General features: G+C 32.7%; 1 protein-coding gene across 15 annotated transcripts in view; it reads right to left on the bottom strand.

The window, feature by feature from the left end:
* EHBP1 (EH domain binding protein 1) overlaps window positions 1–16,305 on the bottom strand; it is a 394,259-nt gene that overhangs the window by 297,440 nt on the left and 80,514 nt on the right. For all 15 annotated transcript variants that reach the window (XM_051975359.1, XM_051975374.1, XM_051975362.1 and 12 more), the window contains one exon: window positions 12,881–12,934. In XM_051975359.1, coding sequence (XP_051831319.1) covers window positions 12,881–12,934 — 54 coding nt within the window. The remainder of the gene's footprint in view (window positions 1–12,880; window positions 12,935–16,305) is intronic.

Raw genomic sequence — 16,305 nt, 5'->3', positions numbered from 1 at the left:
AAGCCTGCAAATTTTTTTGAGAAACTTTGTGAGACTAGTCTGGAACCTTTAGGGTACCCTCTTCCCAACCTCAACAGTTTCAACTGATGACATTTTTAACAAAATATCTGACTTAAGTGCACTTGTAAACTAAATCTCTCCAATCAGTTTTATACCATTCTTGAAATGGTCAACAAACAAGTTTAATTCTTTTTTAAAATAAAGAGCCTTTCATGGAAATGAATTATAGTTGAATACCCTGCTCTACTAAATGCACCTACATCCAATTACATAATGTAAAGCATCGATTTTATACAATGATGAATATATTGACTTTAGGCTATTTGTCATTAAGGTTATTGCAATTAAAAAAAATCATTCTTCATATTTGTTTTTAATCAAAGAATTATCTGGGGGAAATGACCAATTTATTGATATTCCAAGGATTATTTTGAGGGGAGAGTGGGAATTGAGGACAAGGATTAAGGACAGCAATACAAATTCAATGTTAAAAATTTATTTCACTACTAGATTTAGAAGATTTATTTACATACAGATAAAAATATACATGAGAAAGTCAAATAAAAAGTAGCAAATTGAACAATCTTGAAACAAATTCTTTTCTATTAAAAGCCAAATTCTTATGTTGGGTGTATCATTAGAACCCTACTGTAAAACAATTACCAAGGCTCTGTTTTGATATTTGATGTAGGAAAAAGAAAAGACCTCATGCAGTCTCAGAGCCTGTTGTGCACTGGTAATAATATTTCACTGCTGATTTCCTATGAATAAACATATGCTAAAAAAAAAAATTGTCCAAATATACTGCTGGTTTTATACACATTTAACATACTATTAGAGTTTTACTTCCTGAACTGACAGTCTTGCTCATTGGTTTCTTCCCCCTAGCTGACAAAGAATAACAATCATTGAAAACAATCGTGGTTGATCTTCTCTTTCATTTTTATCTTAAAAGATACTTGCAAGTAACTACCAGAAAGTAAAAATAATAATAATAATAATAAACTAAATAAAAATGGTACTAGCAATTTAGAAGACAAATTGCACTTTGTTACTATGAATCAGTAATAACTATACAATTTCTATCTCATTAAAATTCATCCCCATATAAATGTTTCAGTTTATAACATTCTTTGGACTTTTAAAACTAGAATGTAATAATCAGATTATATTACTGTGTTTAATGTCCAGAATTCTGATATCTATCTTTAGGACTACATAATTAGAATATAGAACAAATTTAAATCTTTTCTATAATTCGGTTCAAGTTTAAATGCTTTATCTATTATCATATTATTTTGTTCCAGTTCTTTCTGCCAGTCTTTCAGATAAAACATATAATTCAATCCAACCTAAAACTGAAATCAAAAGGCTGTCTAGAAAAAAAAAATTATAAGTGACTCACTAATTTAACACAAACATATATGTGTATATATATTTTTGTATACATAAATACATACACATATATAATATTTAAAACTATTGGCAAGTCAAAGAAGAAAAATGCTATCCAAAGAGTTTGAAATTAGAGAAAGGGATCGAAACATATAAGTTGTATAAAACAAAATACATGAGAGGTCAAATTAAAATAAGAGATTCAAATTTGTAATTGGGAAGATCAGGGAATTCTTCAGATGATAACTGCTAAAATAGTAAAAATGTCAACAAGCAGAGATGAGAGGAGCAATTGTGCCAAGTGTCAGAGTGATATTTGTAAATGGATAAGGGCAGAAGACAGGACAGTGAAAAAGAGTAAAATGGTCTAATTTGGTTTAAGTATGAAATTATGAAAAGGAATAGCATGAAAACAGGTTGAAAATAGAAGTTAAGAAAAGCAATTAAGTAACAAGGAACACTCAGGGATTTTGTGATTACTGTGTTTCATGGGTCAGATCAGAGTGAGCCAAATATAGTTCAAGAGAAGGCTCAATATCTCAATAGATGTCATCATAGATGACAATAAATCCATCAAAAGGTGGATCAGAAATTAAGAAATCATGACCGATAAAAAGGTTATGGAAATGGCTGTGATAGGTAAGAAATATAATAAATCTTGAGTTGAATTGAGAGGTGTGAACAAAGCAGTGGCCAAAATTGGAGAGGATTTTAAGGTATGTAATATCCTAAGGGAAAAGCCAAGATTGATTTAATTACAAGCATAAAAGAATTAAAGGTAGTCTGCTAATAATATAGAAGAGTTCCTACAATGGAATGGGTAAGCAAGCATAAAGGAGTGTACACCAAAATGAGATTAAAAGAATTTATGCCTTAGATTGTAGTATTTTAGTATCACAGAATGAAGGAGAGACAGAGACAAAAAACCAAATATATAACCAAACTATTTAAATCCAGAAACAGAAACAAAAATATTGCTTTTCTTATATTGCAGAAATAGAAGAATATAATAATTAAAATAAAAGGACATAAAGCATAGAGCAGTTGAACATATCTGGGAAGTATTTCAACTGATCTACTTAATTCTATTTATAAGAAGAAAAATTATTTGTTAAAGTTTATTACTTTAGAAGAACAATAGATATTAACAAAGAAAGACAATCTTACATTATTTAAAAACATTTTTAAAATTTTTTTTTAAATTTAGTACACACATACAAAAGCACGTGCAACGCGCGCACGCGCACACACACACACACACACACACACACACAGTTAAACCCAGAAAAGGCAGATTTGAATAGTACTGGAAAAAAAAAAAAGATAATGAATTACATGTTTTATTAAAGAAGTAGATATTAATTAATTTATTTACATAGGGGAATATGAATTGAAAATTATAATGAACTCAAAATGTTTTTAAGTCTCTTCTTAATAGCAATTATACTGTGATTAGCATTTTCCCCAGTAATTCCTTTGAGCTAAAAAAAAAGATTTCCAGGATGAGTAAACAGATTTCTACATTAAGCTTTCCTTTTTTGAAGCTGGAAATTCTGATATTTGGGGTCTGGGGTAGGAAATGTTCTTACATTTCCTTTGGGGGGAAAAAACAACCTCAAGAAGAAAACTTATTACAAACGTTAGGAAAAATATTCTCTGATCACATATTAAAAATAACCAATCAAATGAAGAGATCATTACTTTTCATTGCAATACCAGTTATATTTAATTTTATCAGATCTTAAAAATTGTACTCTACTTAAATTCTTGTACATACATTAATGCTCAACAATAACCAAGCAATAAAACCTAATAAAGTAACCCATTTCAGACTAGATGTGAACTACACTGAGAGTAAAGACTTCTATGACCAATCTGCTAAAACGGGCTGATTTAAGAAAAAAAAAAGACTTAATTGAAAGATTTTGTCACAAAATTGGCAATTCAAATATGTGGTACTTATTTCTTCTCATTATTGTCTCTTCTATAAAATAACAAGTAATTTACCTATTCAGAATATATTTTAATTAATAAGATTTCATACTAGTAATTGACATTACTGTTGAAAAATCTTCTAGTATAAAAGAACATGTGTGCTAAGAAAACTAGACTAGAATAAAATTCTAGAGCATTCCACCCATCTCTCCCCTCACCCCTGTCCCAAACAATATTACAATGGAACATAATAACATTAAATTTCAGAGATTTTTTAGTGGACTACCACAGATAATAATAATATACATACATGCATACATATATATATATATATGAGAGAGAGAGAGAGAGAGAGACAAAGAGAGAGAGAGAGAGAGAGAGAGAGAGAGAGAGAGAGAAAATATACTGCATAAATAAGGTTCCATTCTAAGAAAACAACTTTAAAAAGTAAAACACAAATGCCTCAGCAATTCAAATCCAAATAAAGGCCAGGCCAAAAAGCTCGAATTAGTTTTAGACCATCTTCAGTAAATGTATACTGAAATCAGTTCTTCACTGCAATAACTCAAAGCTATTAAGCATGTCTCATACACAATAGTTTTATACATAAGAATAAATTTCATGATTCACCACTGAGTGGAGCTGTTAACCTTGGAAAAGGTTGATAGACCTTTTCAAGGTTAGCCTTTCAAGCCTTTTGACAGGACCACAAAACTGTAATATTAAGTAACATGAAAGCTTTTGAACACTTAAGACAATCATCCTCATTTTAGAGATAAGAAACTTAGGACTAATAAAGTAAAATGACTTTTCCAAGGTCACACAAGTTAGTATGACAGGCAGGACTAGATACTGAGCTTCATTTGCTCACTCCACAATCAGATGGAGATCTTTTCTAATAATAATAAGAAAAAAGCATTTATATAACACCTCTTAGGTGTCAACTAATGGGCCAAGCACCCTGAAAAATATCATTTGATCCTCATGAGAATTATGTAAAAGAGTTGCTATTATTTTCCAGTTGAGGAAATTAAGATGGGCAAAACAAGTGACTTAGAATCACTAAAGCTAAGAAATATCTGAGATCACAAGTCTTTCTAACTCTAGGCTATGACTCTACATTGTCCTACTTGACTGCTCCCTATACATTATGTGTGTATATGTGCACATATGTATGAATTATATATCATTACAGGGCATGATATATTTTATACATGTAAAACATTTAATAATCTCTTTTAAAAACTGAACTGCCCTTAAGTTATTAGATGTGCATCAATTTTCTTTGAGAAAATTGCAGAACCAAGAAAACACAACATAGGGTAGCAGCAATATTGTTTAAATAACAATTATGAGCAAATAAGTAATTTTGACTGTTAAAAATACCCAAATTAGCTGCAAAGGACATATGATAAAACACTATTAGCATCTAGAGAAAGAAATGATAAATGGAAGTATGAGTAGAATGATTTTACATATATCTACCATATAAAAATGTTTGTATCTAATAGTAGTTATCTCTAAGCCAGGGGCCAGAAGAAATTTACATAATAACTTTATTATATATTTAAAAGGAATAATAAGTTCTGCATAATAAACTTGCAGTTGCATGTGCAATCTTTTATTATTATACAATATTATGAAAATGCTTGTTTTATCCCATAAATTAAAAAGAAAAAAAAAAAGAAAAAGAAAATATAGGGACCTGGAAAATTCATAATAGATTATATTATATTATGTATAATAGATATATACAGCTATAAGAATAGATAAAAAATATTTTCAAAAATGTCAGTTAAATGAGCAAAATTCATATACAGTTAAGTAGTTTAGTAGATAACTCAATAGGCCTAGAGTTAAGAAGACTTTAATTCAAATTTGGTCTCAGACACTTATTAGCTGTGTGATGCTGTAAAAGTCACTATAATTCTATCTCAGTTTCCTCAGTTGTGGATGGAGAGAATAATAGTACCTAATTTCTCAGCTTTGTTATAAGGATAAGATAGCTGTAAAATGCTTAACACTATGTCTGGCACATATTAGGTATTTAATAAATACTAATTCTCTCCCCCTTCCCTTCTTTTCTACCACTCCAATGCCTGTACTAGCAATTTGCACATCCTGGACAAAGGGCAAACAGTACAGATGGGGAAAATATTTTAAAAACAATAATTATAACTTGAAATGATGCTGGAGAAGTCATGAAAGGGAGAAGAAAGACAGACTGAGGAAGAACTTATGATGAGAGGAGATGCTATGATTATCATCTGGTAGCTCCTTTTTAAATTCAATTTTCCTGCTAGGTAACTGTTAAGTTTGGTTGTTTCTATGATCCTGAAGGACTGCAAAATCTGTCCATGTCCTCTAAATTTCAGCACTTTAGGAGGAAATCATGGATGTCATGCCCTAGTTGTGATTGTTGGTCATGAGGTGGCCACAGCTCTGAAACAATATAGTAAACAGTACAGGGAAAATCACTGAATGAGAATAATGGATGCCAGTTCTGATAATGACTTACCAAATGACTCCACCTCTCTCTGTTCAGTAATTAACATATTTAAAAGAATAATAATCCCTTTTCGTCTTCAGTCTTCCTGTATCCTTATTTGTAAAATGGGAACCTGCCCATCCATATGTCAGAGTTCAAAGATTTATCACAAAATTTCAGTTATAAAGACTCTTAGAGACTACTTAGAATATACCTGGGAAATAGCTTATTATAGTAGGAAGAACACAATTTGGCGTCAGAAAAGCTGTGTTTACATTGCAATCCTGTCCTTTTCAGGTTACCTGTCCAGGCACCATGATGCCAGTTCGGACCCTTTTCACCTCTCATTTGGACACTGGGAGTAATAGCCACTCAACTGATCTCTCTGCCTCAAATTTCTCCCCTTTCTAGCCACCTTCCACACAAAGCTACCCAAGCAATCTTTCTAAGCACAGATCTGACCACTATTCTCACTTGCTCAATAAACTTTAGTAGGTTCCCTACTGCCTGAAGAATCAAATACAAATTCTTCTGCTTGGCATTCATAGCCCTTCAAAGTCTAGCCTCAATCTACCATGCCAGCTTTATTATAATGAATATTTGCCTTTCTTTGTAACCTTCGTACCTGTTATACAGAAAGGGAAGACTTTGTTCTTGTTGATTTTAGTCATGTCCAACACTTCAGGACTCCATTTGGCAAAGATATTGGAGTGGTTTGCCATTTCCTTCTCCAGGAGATAAACAAGTTTATGTGATTTGTTCAGGGTCATACAACATAAGTGTCTGAAGTCAACTTTGAATTCAGGAAGATTAATTTTCCTGACTTCAGGCCCAGCACTCTATCCACTTTGCTACTTAGTTGGCTGGAAAACACAGATATATAGTGACTTCTCATATACTACAACTAAATCAAATATGTTTTCTTTCCATTCTTCCCATATGAAATTCCCATCCCTGTAACTTTATCCAGATTTTCTCCTGGTCCTCTTTTCTCTTCCTAAACTATCTCATTTGATGATCTCCTTAGGATTCAATTACTACCTTTATGTAGATAATTCAGGGTCCTATATATTAGGACCCTTTCTGGAGCTACAGTGCTAACTACATCAGTGACTGTTAGTGGCGACATTTCAAACTGGATGTGGGCATCTCAAACTCAACATATTCAAACCACAACTCATTGTCTTTTTTAACTTTCATAAACTACTATCCTCCCTGACATGCAGACTTACAAGACAAATATTCCTCAACTTCTCACTTTCACTCATCTCATATGGTTATTTTGTTACTAAATCATTTCATTTCAACCTCCACAATGTTTCTTGTACATGTCCCCTTCTCTCCAATCTCACAATCGTTATCCTAATTCAGGCCTTTATCATCTCTCACCTGGATTATTGTAGTAATCTTCCAATTGGTCTCCTTGCCTCAAATATCTCCCCACTCCAATTCATCCTCCTTAGCTGATGAAATGATTTTCCTAAAACATAAGCCTGACCATATCACCAACCTTTCCAAACTCCCTAATATTTCCAGGATCAAATATAAAGTCCTATGTTGAAATTCAAAGTTTTTCTAAGGACTTAAGTGGGGCAAAGTAAAAATGGTGGAGCAAAGAAAGTACTAAGTATTCCAACATAACTCTCCAAAAAGAAAAAATTTAAAATAATGCCTCAAATTAAATTCTGGAGTACTAGAGTAAACAAAAGTTATGATGAAACATTTTTCCAGCCTAAAACAGCTTAAGAGGACAGAAAGATACACCTGTTACATGGGGGTAAATGCTGGCTTACACCCTATGCAGCAGCAACTGAAGGAACTCTAAAGCCAAAGATGGAAAAGGGACATTGAAATTGATCACAAGGAGATTTACAGGGGACGTTTGTGTTAGCAGTGGACACAGAACTAGAAGCTATCTGGCAACTTCACTGACTATAATCATTTCTGGGTCATATTTCAAGGGCAGAGAGTAGCACTTTCAATCGAAAGGGATCTGAGACCTTGAGCAACGTTATCACTTTTGGTCTCAAAGGATCAAGGACTGTAAAAAACAGTATCACTTGAGATCCCAAGGAAACAAGGGCCCTGAGAAGCAAAATCAAGTGCAATTCTAAGAGAACAAGGGCCCTTCTTGGATAAGAAGAACAGAGATAGAGTAAGAGAGCAGTGACTATATTTCTCCCCAGATCATACCATTTTGAAAATACTGAAAAACCTTTAAACCTATAAAATCACTTCTGGAAAGATTAGCGCAGAAAAATTCTTAAGCTTGAAACAATGCTACCTTCCCCTCCATACACAAGGAACAGAATCCAACTTTAACATAAATTCAAAGTCAAGAAATAGGGTGAGAAAGTGAGAAGAAAGAAGAAAGAAAAAAGAAAAAAGAAAGAAGAAAGAAGAAAGAAGAAAGAAGAAAGAAGGAAGAAGGAAGAAAAAGAAGAAGAAGAGCAGAAGAAAAGAAGAAAGAAACTGATCATAAAATGATATTATAGTTAGTGGGTAGATCAACACACAAACTCAAGAAATCATAATGGAGTCAAAACACAAAGTTCAAAGGAAAAAAAAATGAACTGGACACAAGTCCAACAAGAATTCCTAGAAGAGGTAAAAAAAAGAATTTTCAAAATTAATTAAGAATGGTGAAGGAAAAATTAAATAAAGAAATGAGAATGAGGAAAGAAAAATATAAATGGACAATTGTTATGAGGCAGAACTTTTGTACTTAAATAAAACAAGGATTCTTCCGAGGTGTTAAGTCAATGGAATTGATGAGACAATGGTTATCTAGTTTAGCATGGTGATTAATAGTTCTCTAAGTTCAGTATGATTGATTTAATCTTACAACAAATAATGGTTTCCTAGTGATATAATAATTGGTTTATATTCAGTGTAGAGCATATAAACTGAGACAAACTTAGCCAAGGGAGGCAGAGACAGATTGATTCCATCGTCCACCTTTATGGTAGCTGGAGGCTGAAGCACAAACCCTTGGATTTAGACTCACTTCATCTCACACCACCGTGGTAGTCCATCCTCCTGAATTTTCTCCACTGAAACCAAGTCCCCTCTGAAGGCCACAAGAAAGTTAGCTGAGCACCAGGCTAAGGAGACAATAAAGACTTTTGGCTTAACACCTGGCTATTCTCGTGGTGATTACTCTACTGAAAAGAAGCCTGTTCCAAGACCTCCAGAAAACCACTAAGAACACTACAGACAATTAACAGCTTAGTAAAAGAGGCAAAAAAATATTGAAGAAAATAAAACCTCCAAAAAGATAACTGGATAAATGGAAAATGAGCTACAAAAATTAATTGATGAAATATTTAAAAAGTAGAATTGGCCAAATGCAAAAAGAGGTACAAACACTCATTTAAGAAAACAATTCCTTAAAAATTAGAATTGGGCAAATGGAAATAAAGACTCCATGAGATACATATGTCCTTTTGGACACATGTCTTTCAGTGGAAGACACAATAAAACAAATTCAAAAGAATGAAAAAGAAAAAGAAAATATGAAATACCTCACTGGGAAACAACTGAATTGGAAAACAGATCTAGGAGAGAAAATTTAAAATTACTGTTTTATCTGATAGCCATCACCAAAAAAGACCTCAAACATCTTATTTCAAGAAAATTTCAGGAAAAAACTACTTTGATATCCCAGAATCAAAGAGGAAAAAAGAAAATAAAAGAGTCAACCAATCACTACCCAAAAGAGATCCCAAAATAAAATTCCCAAGACTTTTAGGGCAAAATCCAGGGTTCTCAGATCAAAGAGAAAATATCTGAAATAGCCAGAAAGAAACCATGCAAATATTATAGTCAGGATCACACAAGATTTTGCAGCTATCATATTAAAGGAACAGAGGATTTAGAATATGATATTCCAGAAAGCAAAAAAACCTAATTTTCTAAACAAGAATAACCTATCAGGAAAAACTGAATTTAATCCTTCAAGGGGAAAAAAAGATATATTTAATGAAATAGAAGATTTTCAAACATTCCTGATGAAAAGATCAGAGTTAAATAGAAAATTTGGCATTCAAATACAAGATTCAAGAGAAGCATTAAAAGGTAAACATGAAAAAATAAATTATAAGGAATTAAATAAACTACCTTTTTTTAAATGGGAAGATAATACCTTTAACTTCTAAGAACTTTTATCATTATTAGGACAGCTAGAAGGATTCTACAAAGACAAAGGGTATGAGAGTGAGTTGATTATGTTGGGATGATGTAAAAAAAAAATGGATGGGTAAGAAAGAAGAATACTCTAGGAGAAGAGGGAAGGGAAAAGAAGAATGGGGAAAATTATCTCACGTTTAAGAGGAGTACAAGGAAGAATTTTTACTATGGAGAGAGGAAATTTGGGAAATGGGAACAGATAATATTTAACCTCAATTTCATGTTAAAAGGTTCAAGGAAGAAAAAAGATACATGAAATTAAGACAACTCTGAGATACCACTACACACCTGTCAGATTGGCTAGAATGACAGGGAAAGATAATGTGAAATGTTGGAGGGGATGTGGGAAAACAGGGACACTGATACATTGTTGGTGGAATTGTGAAAACATCCAGCTATTCTAGAGAGTAATTTGGAACTATGCTCAAAAAGTTATCAAACTGTGCATACCCTTTGATCCAACAGTACTACTGGGCTTATATCCCAAAGAGATATTAAAAAAGGGAAAGAGACCTAAATGTGCAGGAATATTTGTGGGAGCCCTCTTCATAGTGGCAAGAAACTGGAAAATGAGTGGATGTCCATCAATTGGAGAATGGCTGAATAAATTGTAGTATATTAATATTATGGAATATTATTGTTTGATAAGAAATGACCAGCAGGATGATTTCGGAAAGGCCTGGAGAGACTTACATGAACTGATGCTGAATGAAATGAGCAGGATCGGGAGATCATTATATACTTCAACAACAATATTATATGATGATCAATTCTGATGGACCTGGCCATCTCCTCCAGCAATGAGATGAACCAAATCAGTTCCAATAGAGCAGTAATGAATTGAACAACTACATTCAGCAAAAGAACTCTGGGAGATGACTATGAACCACTACAAAGAATTCCCAATCCCTCTATTTTTGTCTGCCTGCATTTTTGATTTTCTTCACAAACTAATTGTACACTATTTCAAAGTCCGATTCTTTTTGTACAGCAAAATAACTGTTTGGACATGTGTACATATATTGCACTTAATTTATACTTTAACATATTTAACATGTATTGGTCAACCTGCCATCTGGGAGAAGGGGTGGGGAGAAGAAGGGGAAAAGTTGGAACAAAAGGTTTTGCAATTGTCAATGCTGAAAAATTACCCATGTATATATCTTGTAAATAAAAATTTATAATAAAAAAAAGAAAAAAACAAAAACGATACATGTTGTGTGTGTGTGTAAATATATATATATATATATATTTTATATATTATATATTATGTAAATATATATATATACACACAAATATATATACATGTATATACACACAAATACACACACACACATATACATATACACACAGACAACACAGTTGGATATAGAAATCTATTTTATCCAACAGGGAAGTAGTATAGGAGGGAAAGGGGATAACAGAAGAGGGGGAGCAGTAAAAAAAAAAGAAAAGATAGATAAAGCAAGGCGATGGTAAAAAGCAAAACATACTCAAGAGTAGGGAGGACAGGGGGAAGCTAGAAAGAAAGATAAACAGAAGAAAACAGAATAGAGGAAAACGCACAATTAATAGTCATCACTATGAATGTAAATGAGATCTATGAAATGGATCCATATAGCTAAATAGATTAGAAATCAGAATTCAATAATATGCTGTTTAAAAAAAACATAATTGAAACAGAAAAATATAAAATATTAAAATAAGGGACTAGAGCAGAATCTATTATACTTCAGTTGAAGGAATAAAACCAGGGGTGGTATAAAACCTGGGAAGACTTAAAAAAAATGTGTGAAATGAAATGAGCAGAATCAGGAAGACATTGTATTATAAGAATGATCAAATGTGAAAGACTGAGCTACTTTGATCAAGACAATGACACACCACAATTCCAAAAGAAGGCATGATAAAAAATGCTAACTACTTCCAGAGAAGAACTGATGAACTCTGAAGGTAGAGGAAGTATACTTTTAAAACTTTTTTATTGTTCTTATTTGTATGTGGTTTTTTTTGGCAACACTACTAATATGAAAATGTTTTTCATGACTTCATATACAAACTCAGTATCATACTGCTCACTTTCTTAGGGGATGAGGCAACATTTCCCATTTCCATTCATTTTCACTGGATGTTCCCCATTTTTAGAATGCTTCCTTTCCTCAACTCTACCCCTCAGCTTTTTAAATTTTCTTTCAACACTCCACCAAAATTCTTTCTTCAAGAGGCCCTTCTTGGTCCCTCTTGTTGTTACTGTCATCCCCTGTGAGGATGAACATCTGTAAAGTCTCATTAATAATGATATAACAAATCCAACTCCTATTCCTAAATGTCATCATATTATTTGGGGCAATATTTCAGGTTTGTTTTTGTATCCCAATCATTTAACTAATGCTTGGTAAAGTCTTAACATATGTGCTTTCATTCATCCAATGATTTCAATATCAACATAATAATAATTCAATTTATGTACCAACATGAAAAAAATAACAATGTGCAAAGGCTATGAAGATCTATAACTTAAAAATAGATATATCTGCTCTTTATCTTCAAATCTTAAAATACATGAAAGACTGAAAAATTCACAGAGAGCTATCTGAAAACATAATTCAGTAGCACTACATATTTAATCTAAGTAATTTTTTTAATTAAATAATTCTACTATTTTTCTATTATTCTATTAGGAAAGTTATAAGAGTTACAAAGATCCTAGTTGATTTCCATGAGTTTTTCACCAGCATAGACCACATCTGGGCCTTAAATATTGATCAAAGACAAATTTCAAAAAATAGCTTAATGCCAGAAATTATATTCAAATATGACACTGCTTAACATTAAATCATACTTTTAAGATATGAATATTTTTGACCAACATACATTTTCTATGACAAATGTCCATTCTTTGTCTTCAAATTCCTCAGCATGTGGATCCTGAAACAAGATTAAATATAATTAGTTAAAAACCAAATTATTTTTAAAGCTGCTTTAGTTTTTTTAAAGCTTATAAATAAAAGTATATCTTTAAAAACAACAACAACAACAATAATATATTTTGAGCTTGATCCAGTAAGTAACAAAATGGGCAACCCAAAATGATCCTAATTTTTTAAAACTTTTACCCTAATAGTCTTTCTATAATTAAAATAATACATTACCTTTTCCACTAAAACTTTTCAGATATCTGCCTGATAACAATATTTTTGTTTAGTGAAGCAAGGTTGCCCACTATCACCATTATTATTTAATATCATATTAGAAACACTAGCCTCGGCAATAAGAGTCGAGAAAGATATTAAAGGAATTAGAGTAGGCAATGAGGAAACCAAACTATCACTCTTTGCAGATGATATGATGGTATACCTAGAAAACCCCAGAGATTCTACTAAAAAGCTATTAGAAATAATTAATAATTTTAGCAAAGTAGCTGGCTACAAAATAAATCCCCATAAATCCTCAGCATTTTTATACATTGCCAACAAAACCCAACAGCAAGAGATACAAAGAGAAATTCCATTCAGAATAACTGTTGATACCATAAAATATTTGGGAATCTATCTACCAAAGGAAAGTCAGGCATTATATGAGCAAAATTATAAAAAAGTCTCCACACAAATAAAGTCAGACTTAAATAATTGGAAAAATATTAAGTGCTCTTGTATAGGCCGAGCAAACATAATAAAGATGACAATACTCCCTAAACTAATCTATTTATTTAGTGCTATACACCAATCAGACTTCCAAGAAAATATTTTAATGATCTAGAAAAAATAACAACAAAATTCATATGGAACAATAAAAAGTCGAGAATCTCAAGGGAATTAATGAAAAAAAAAATCAAATGAAGGTGGTCTAGCTGTACCTGATCTAAAATTATATTATAAAGCAGCAGTCACCAAAACCATTTGGTATTGGCTAAGAAATAGATTAGTGGATCAGTGGAAAAGATTAGGTTCACAAGACAGAATAGTCAACTATAGCAATCTAGTGTTTGACAAACCCAAAGATCCTAACTTCTGGGATAAGAATTCATTATTCGATAAAAACTGCTGGGATAATTGGAAATTAGTATGACAGAAATTAGGCAAGGACCCACACTTAACACCATATACCAAGATAAGATCAAAATGGGTCCATGACCTAGGCATAAAGAACGAGATTATAAATAAATTAGAGGAACATAGAATAGTTTATCTCTCAGACTTGTGGAGGAGAAAGAAATTTGTGACCAAAGATGAACTAGAGACCATTACTGATCACAAAATAGAAAATTTTGATTACATCAAATTAAAAAGCCTTTATACAAATAAAACTAATGCAAACAAGATTAGAAGGGAAGCAACAAACTGGGAAGACATCTTCACAGTTAAAGGTTCTGATAAAGGCCTCATTTCCAAAATATATAGAGAATTGACTCAAATTTATAAGAAATCAAACCATTCTCCAATTGATAAATGGTCAAAGGATATGAACAGACAATTTTCAGAGGATGAAATTGAAACTATTACCACTCATATGAAAGAGTGTTCCAAATCATTATTGATCAGAGAAATGTAAATTAAGACAACTCTGAGATACCACTACACACCTGTCAGATTGGCTAAGATGACAGGAAAAAGTAATGATGAATGTTGGAGGGGATGTGGGAAAACTGGGACACTAATGCATTGTTGGTGGAGTTGTGAACGAATCCAACCATTCTGGAGAGCAATCTGGAATTATGCCCAAAAAGTTATCAAATTGTGCATACCCTTTGATACAGCAGTGTTTCTATTGGGCTTATATCCCAAAGAAATACTAAAGAAGGGAAAGGGACCTGTATGTGCCAAAATGTTTGTAGCAGCCCTGTTTGTAGTGGCTAGAAACTGGAAAATGAATAGATGCCCATCAATTGGAGAATGTCTGGGTAAATTGTGGTATATGAATGTTATGGAATATTATTGTTCTGTAAGAAATGACCAGCAGGATGAATACAGAGAGGCTTGGAGAGACTTACATGAACTGATGCTAAGTGAAATGAGCAGAACCAGGAGATCATTATACACTTCGACAACGATATTGTATGAGGACATATTTTGATGGAAGTGGATTTCTTTGACAAAGAGGCCTAACTGAGTTTCAATTGATAAATAACGGACAGAAGCAGCTACACCCAAAGAAAAAACACTGGGAAACAAATGTGAACTATCTGCATCTTTGTTTTTCTTCCCGGGTTATTTATACCTTCTGAATCCAATTCTCCCTGTGCAACAAGAGAACTGTTCGGTTCTGCAAATATATATTGTATCTAGGATATACTGCAACATATCTAACATATATAGGACTGCTTGCCATCTAGGGGAGGGAGTGGAGGGAAGGAGGGGAAAAATCGGAACAGAAACGAGTGCAAGGGATAATGTTGTAAAAAAATTACCCTGGCATGGATTCTGTCAATATAAAGTAATAATTAAATAAAAATTTAAAAAAAAACAATATTTTTGTTTCTCTAGAAAGCTTAAAACCGTCCTTTTTAGAAATTAAGTTAGTCAACAAGTTTAGAAAAGAATGTAAAAAATAATCAAAGACATGTTCTGAAACCATCCCCTAAATTATAAGTTTATATATATATATATATATATTTCAAGGTCTTACTTTGATATTTCAAGTTATCTGTAATTGTATCAATGGATCAATGGTAGTCTTAAGTGAGCTAAGAACCAAGCTGGCATAGAGAAGCAAGGATATTGCCTGAGCTCTCCTCCTTTTCCCTCAGAATCAATGCTAGATCAAACCTCTGAAAGGATTCTGGAGTGACAGAACCCAAAAACATACAGAGTGAAACAATTTTCCAGCTTAAGATAGCTTGGAAGGACTTCAGAAAAGGTCTGTTTCAGCTGGGAGGGGAATGTGGTGCACAGAATCTAGCAGGAAGCTCTTAGCCAAAGTACAGAAGCACTGGCAACTCTGTCCTCATTCAAAGGGCCAGTGGCTCAACAGGCCAACTGTGAGACCTCAACCCAACTATAGAAGGCAAACTGTGAGACCCCAAATGCTAGCATAACAGACAGGATTAGAGCAGGCCAATCCAGAATGGTGGGAAAGCCAGCAGCACTGCCAGCCCCCAGTGCAGAAAGTCAGTGAGAAGCCCTTGTCCTCCTGCAAAAAAACAAACAAACAAACAACAACAACAACAAAAAAAAAAAAAACTTGGGACATCTCCCTAGGAGCAGAGCTCATTTTTTTTTTAATGAATAAATATTACTGAAACAATCCCAGTGTTATAAAATGAAAAAAGCCTTCAATCAATCTGAAAAACTAATATTTAT

This window comes from Antechinus flavipes, chromosome 2 (genome assembly GCF_016432865.1).
Source record: "Antechinus flavipes isolate AdamAnt ecotype Samford, QLD, Australia chromosome 2, AdamAnt_v2, whole genome shotgun sequence".
Taxonomy (NCBI): domain Eukaryota; kingdom Metazoa; phylum Chordata; class Mammalia; order Dasyuromorphia; family Dasyuridae; genus Antechinus; species Antechinus flavipes.
This window is presented reverse-complemented; position numbering and strand designations above follow the sequence as displayed.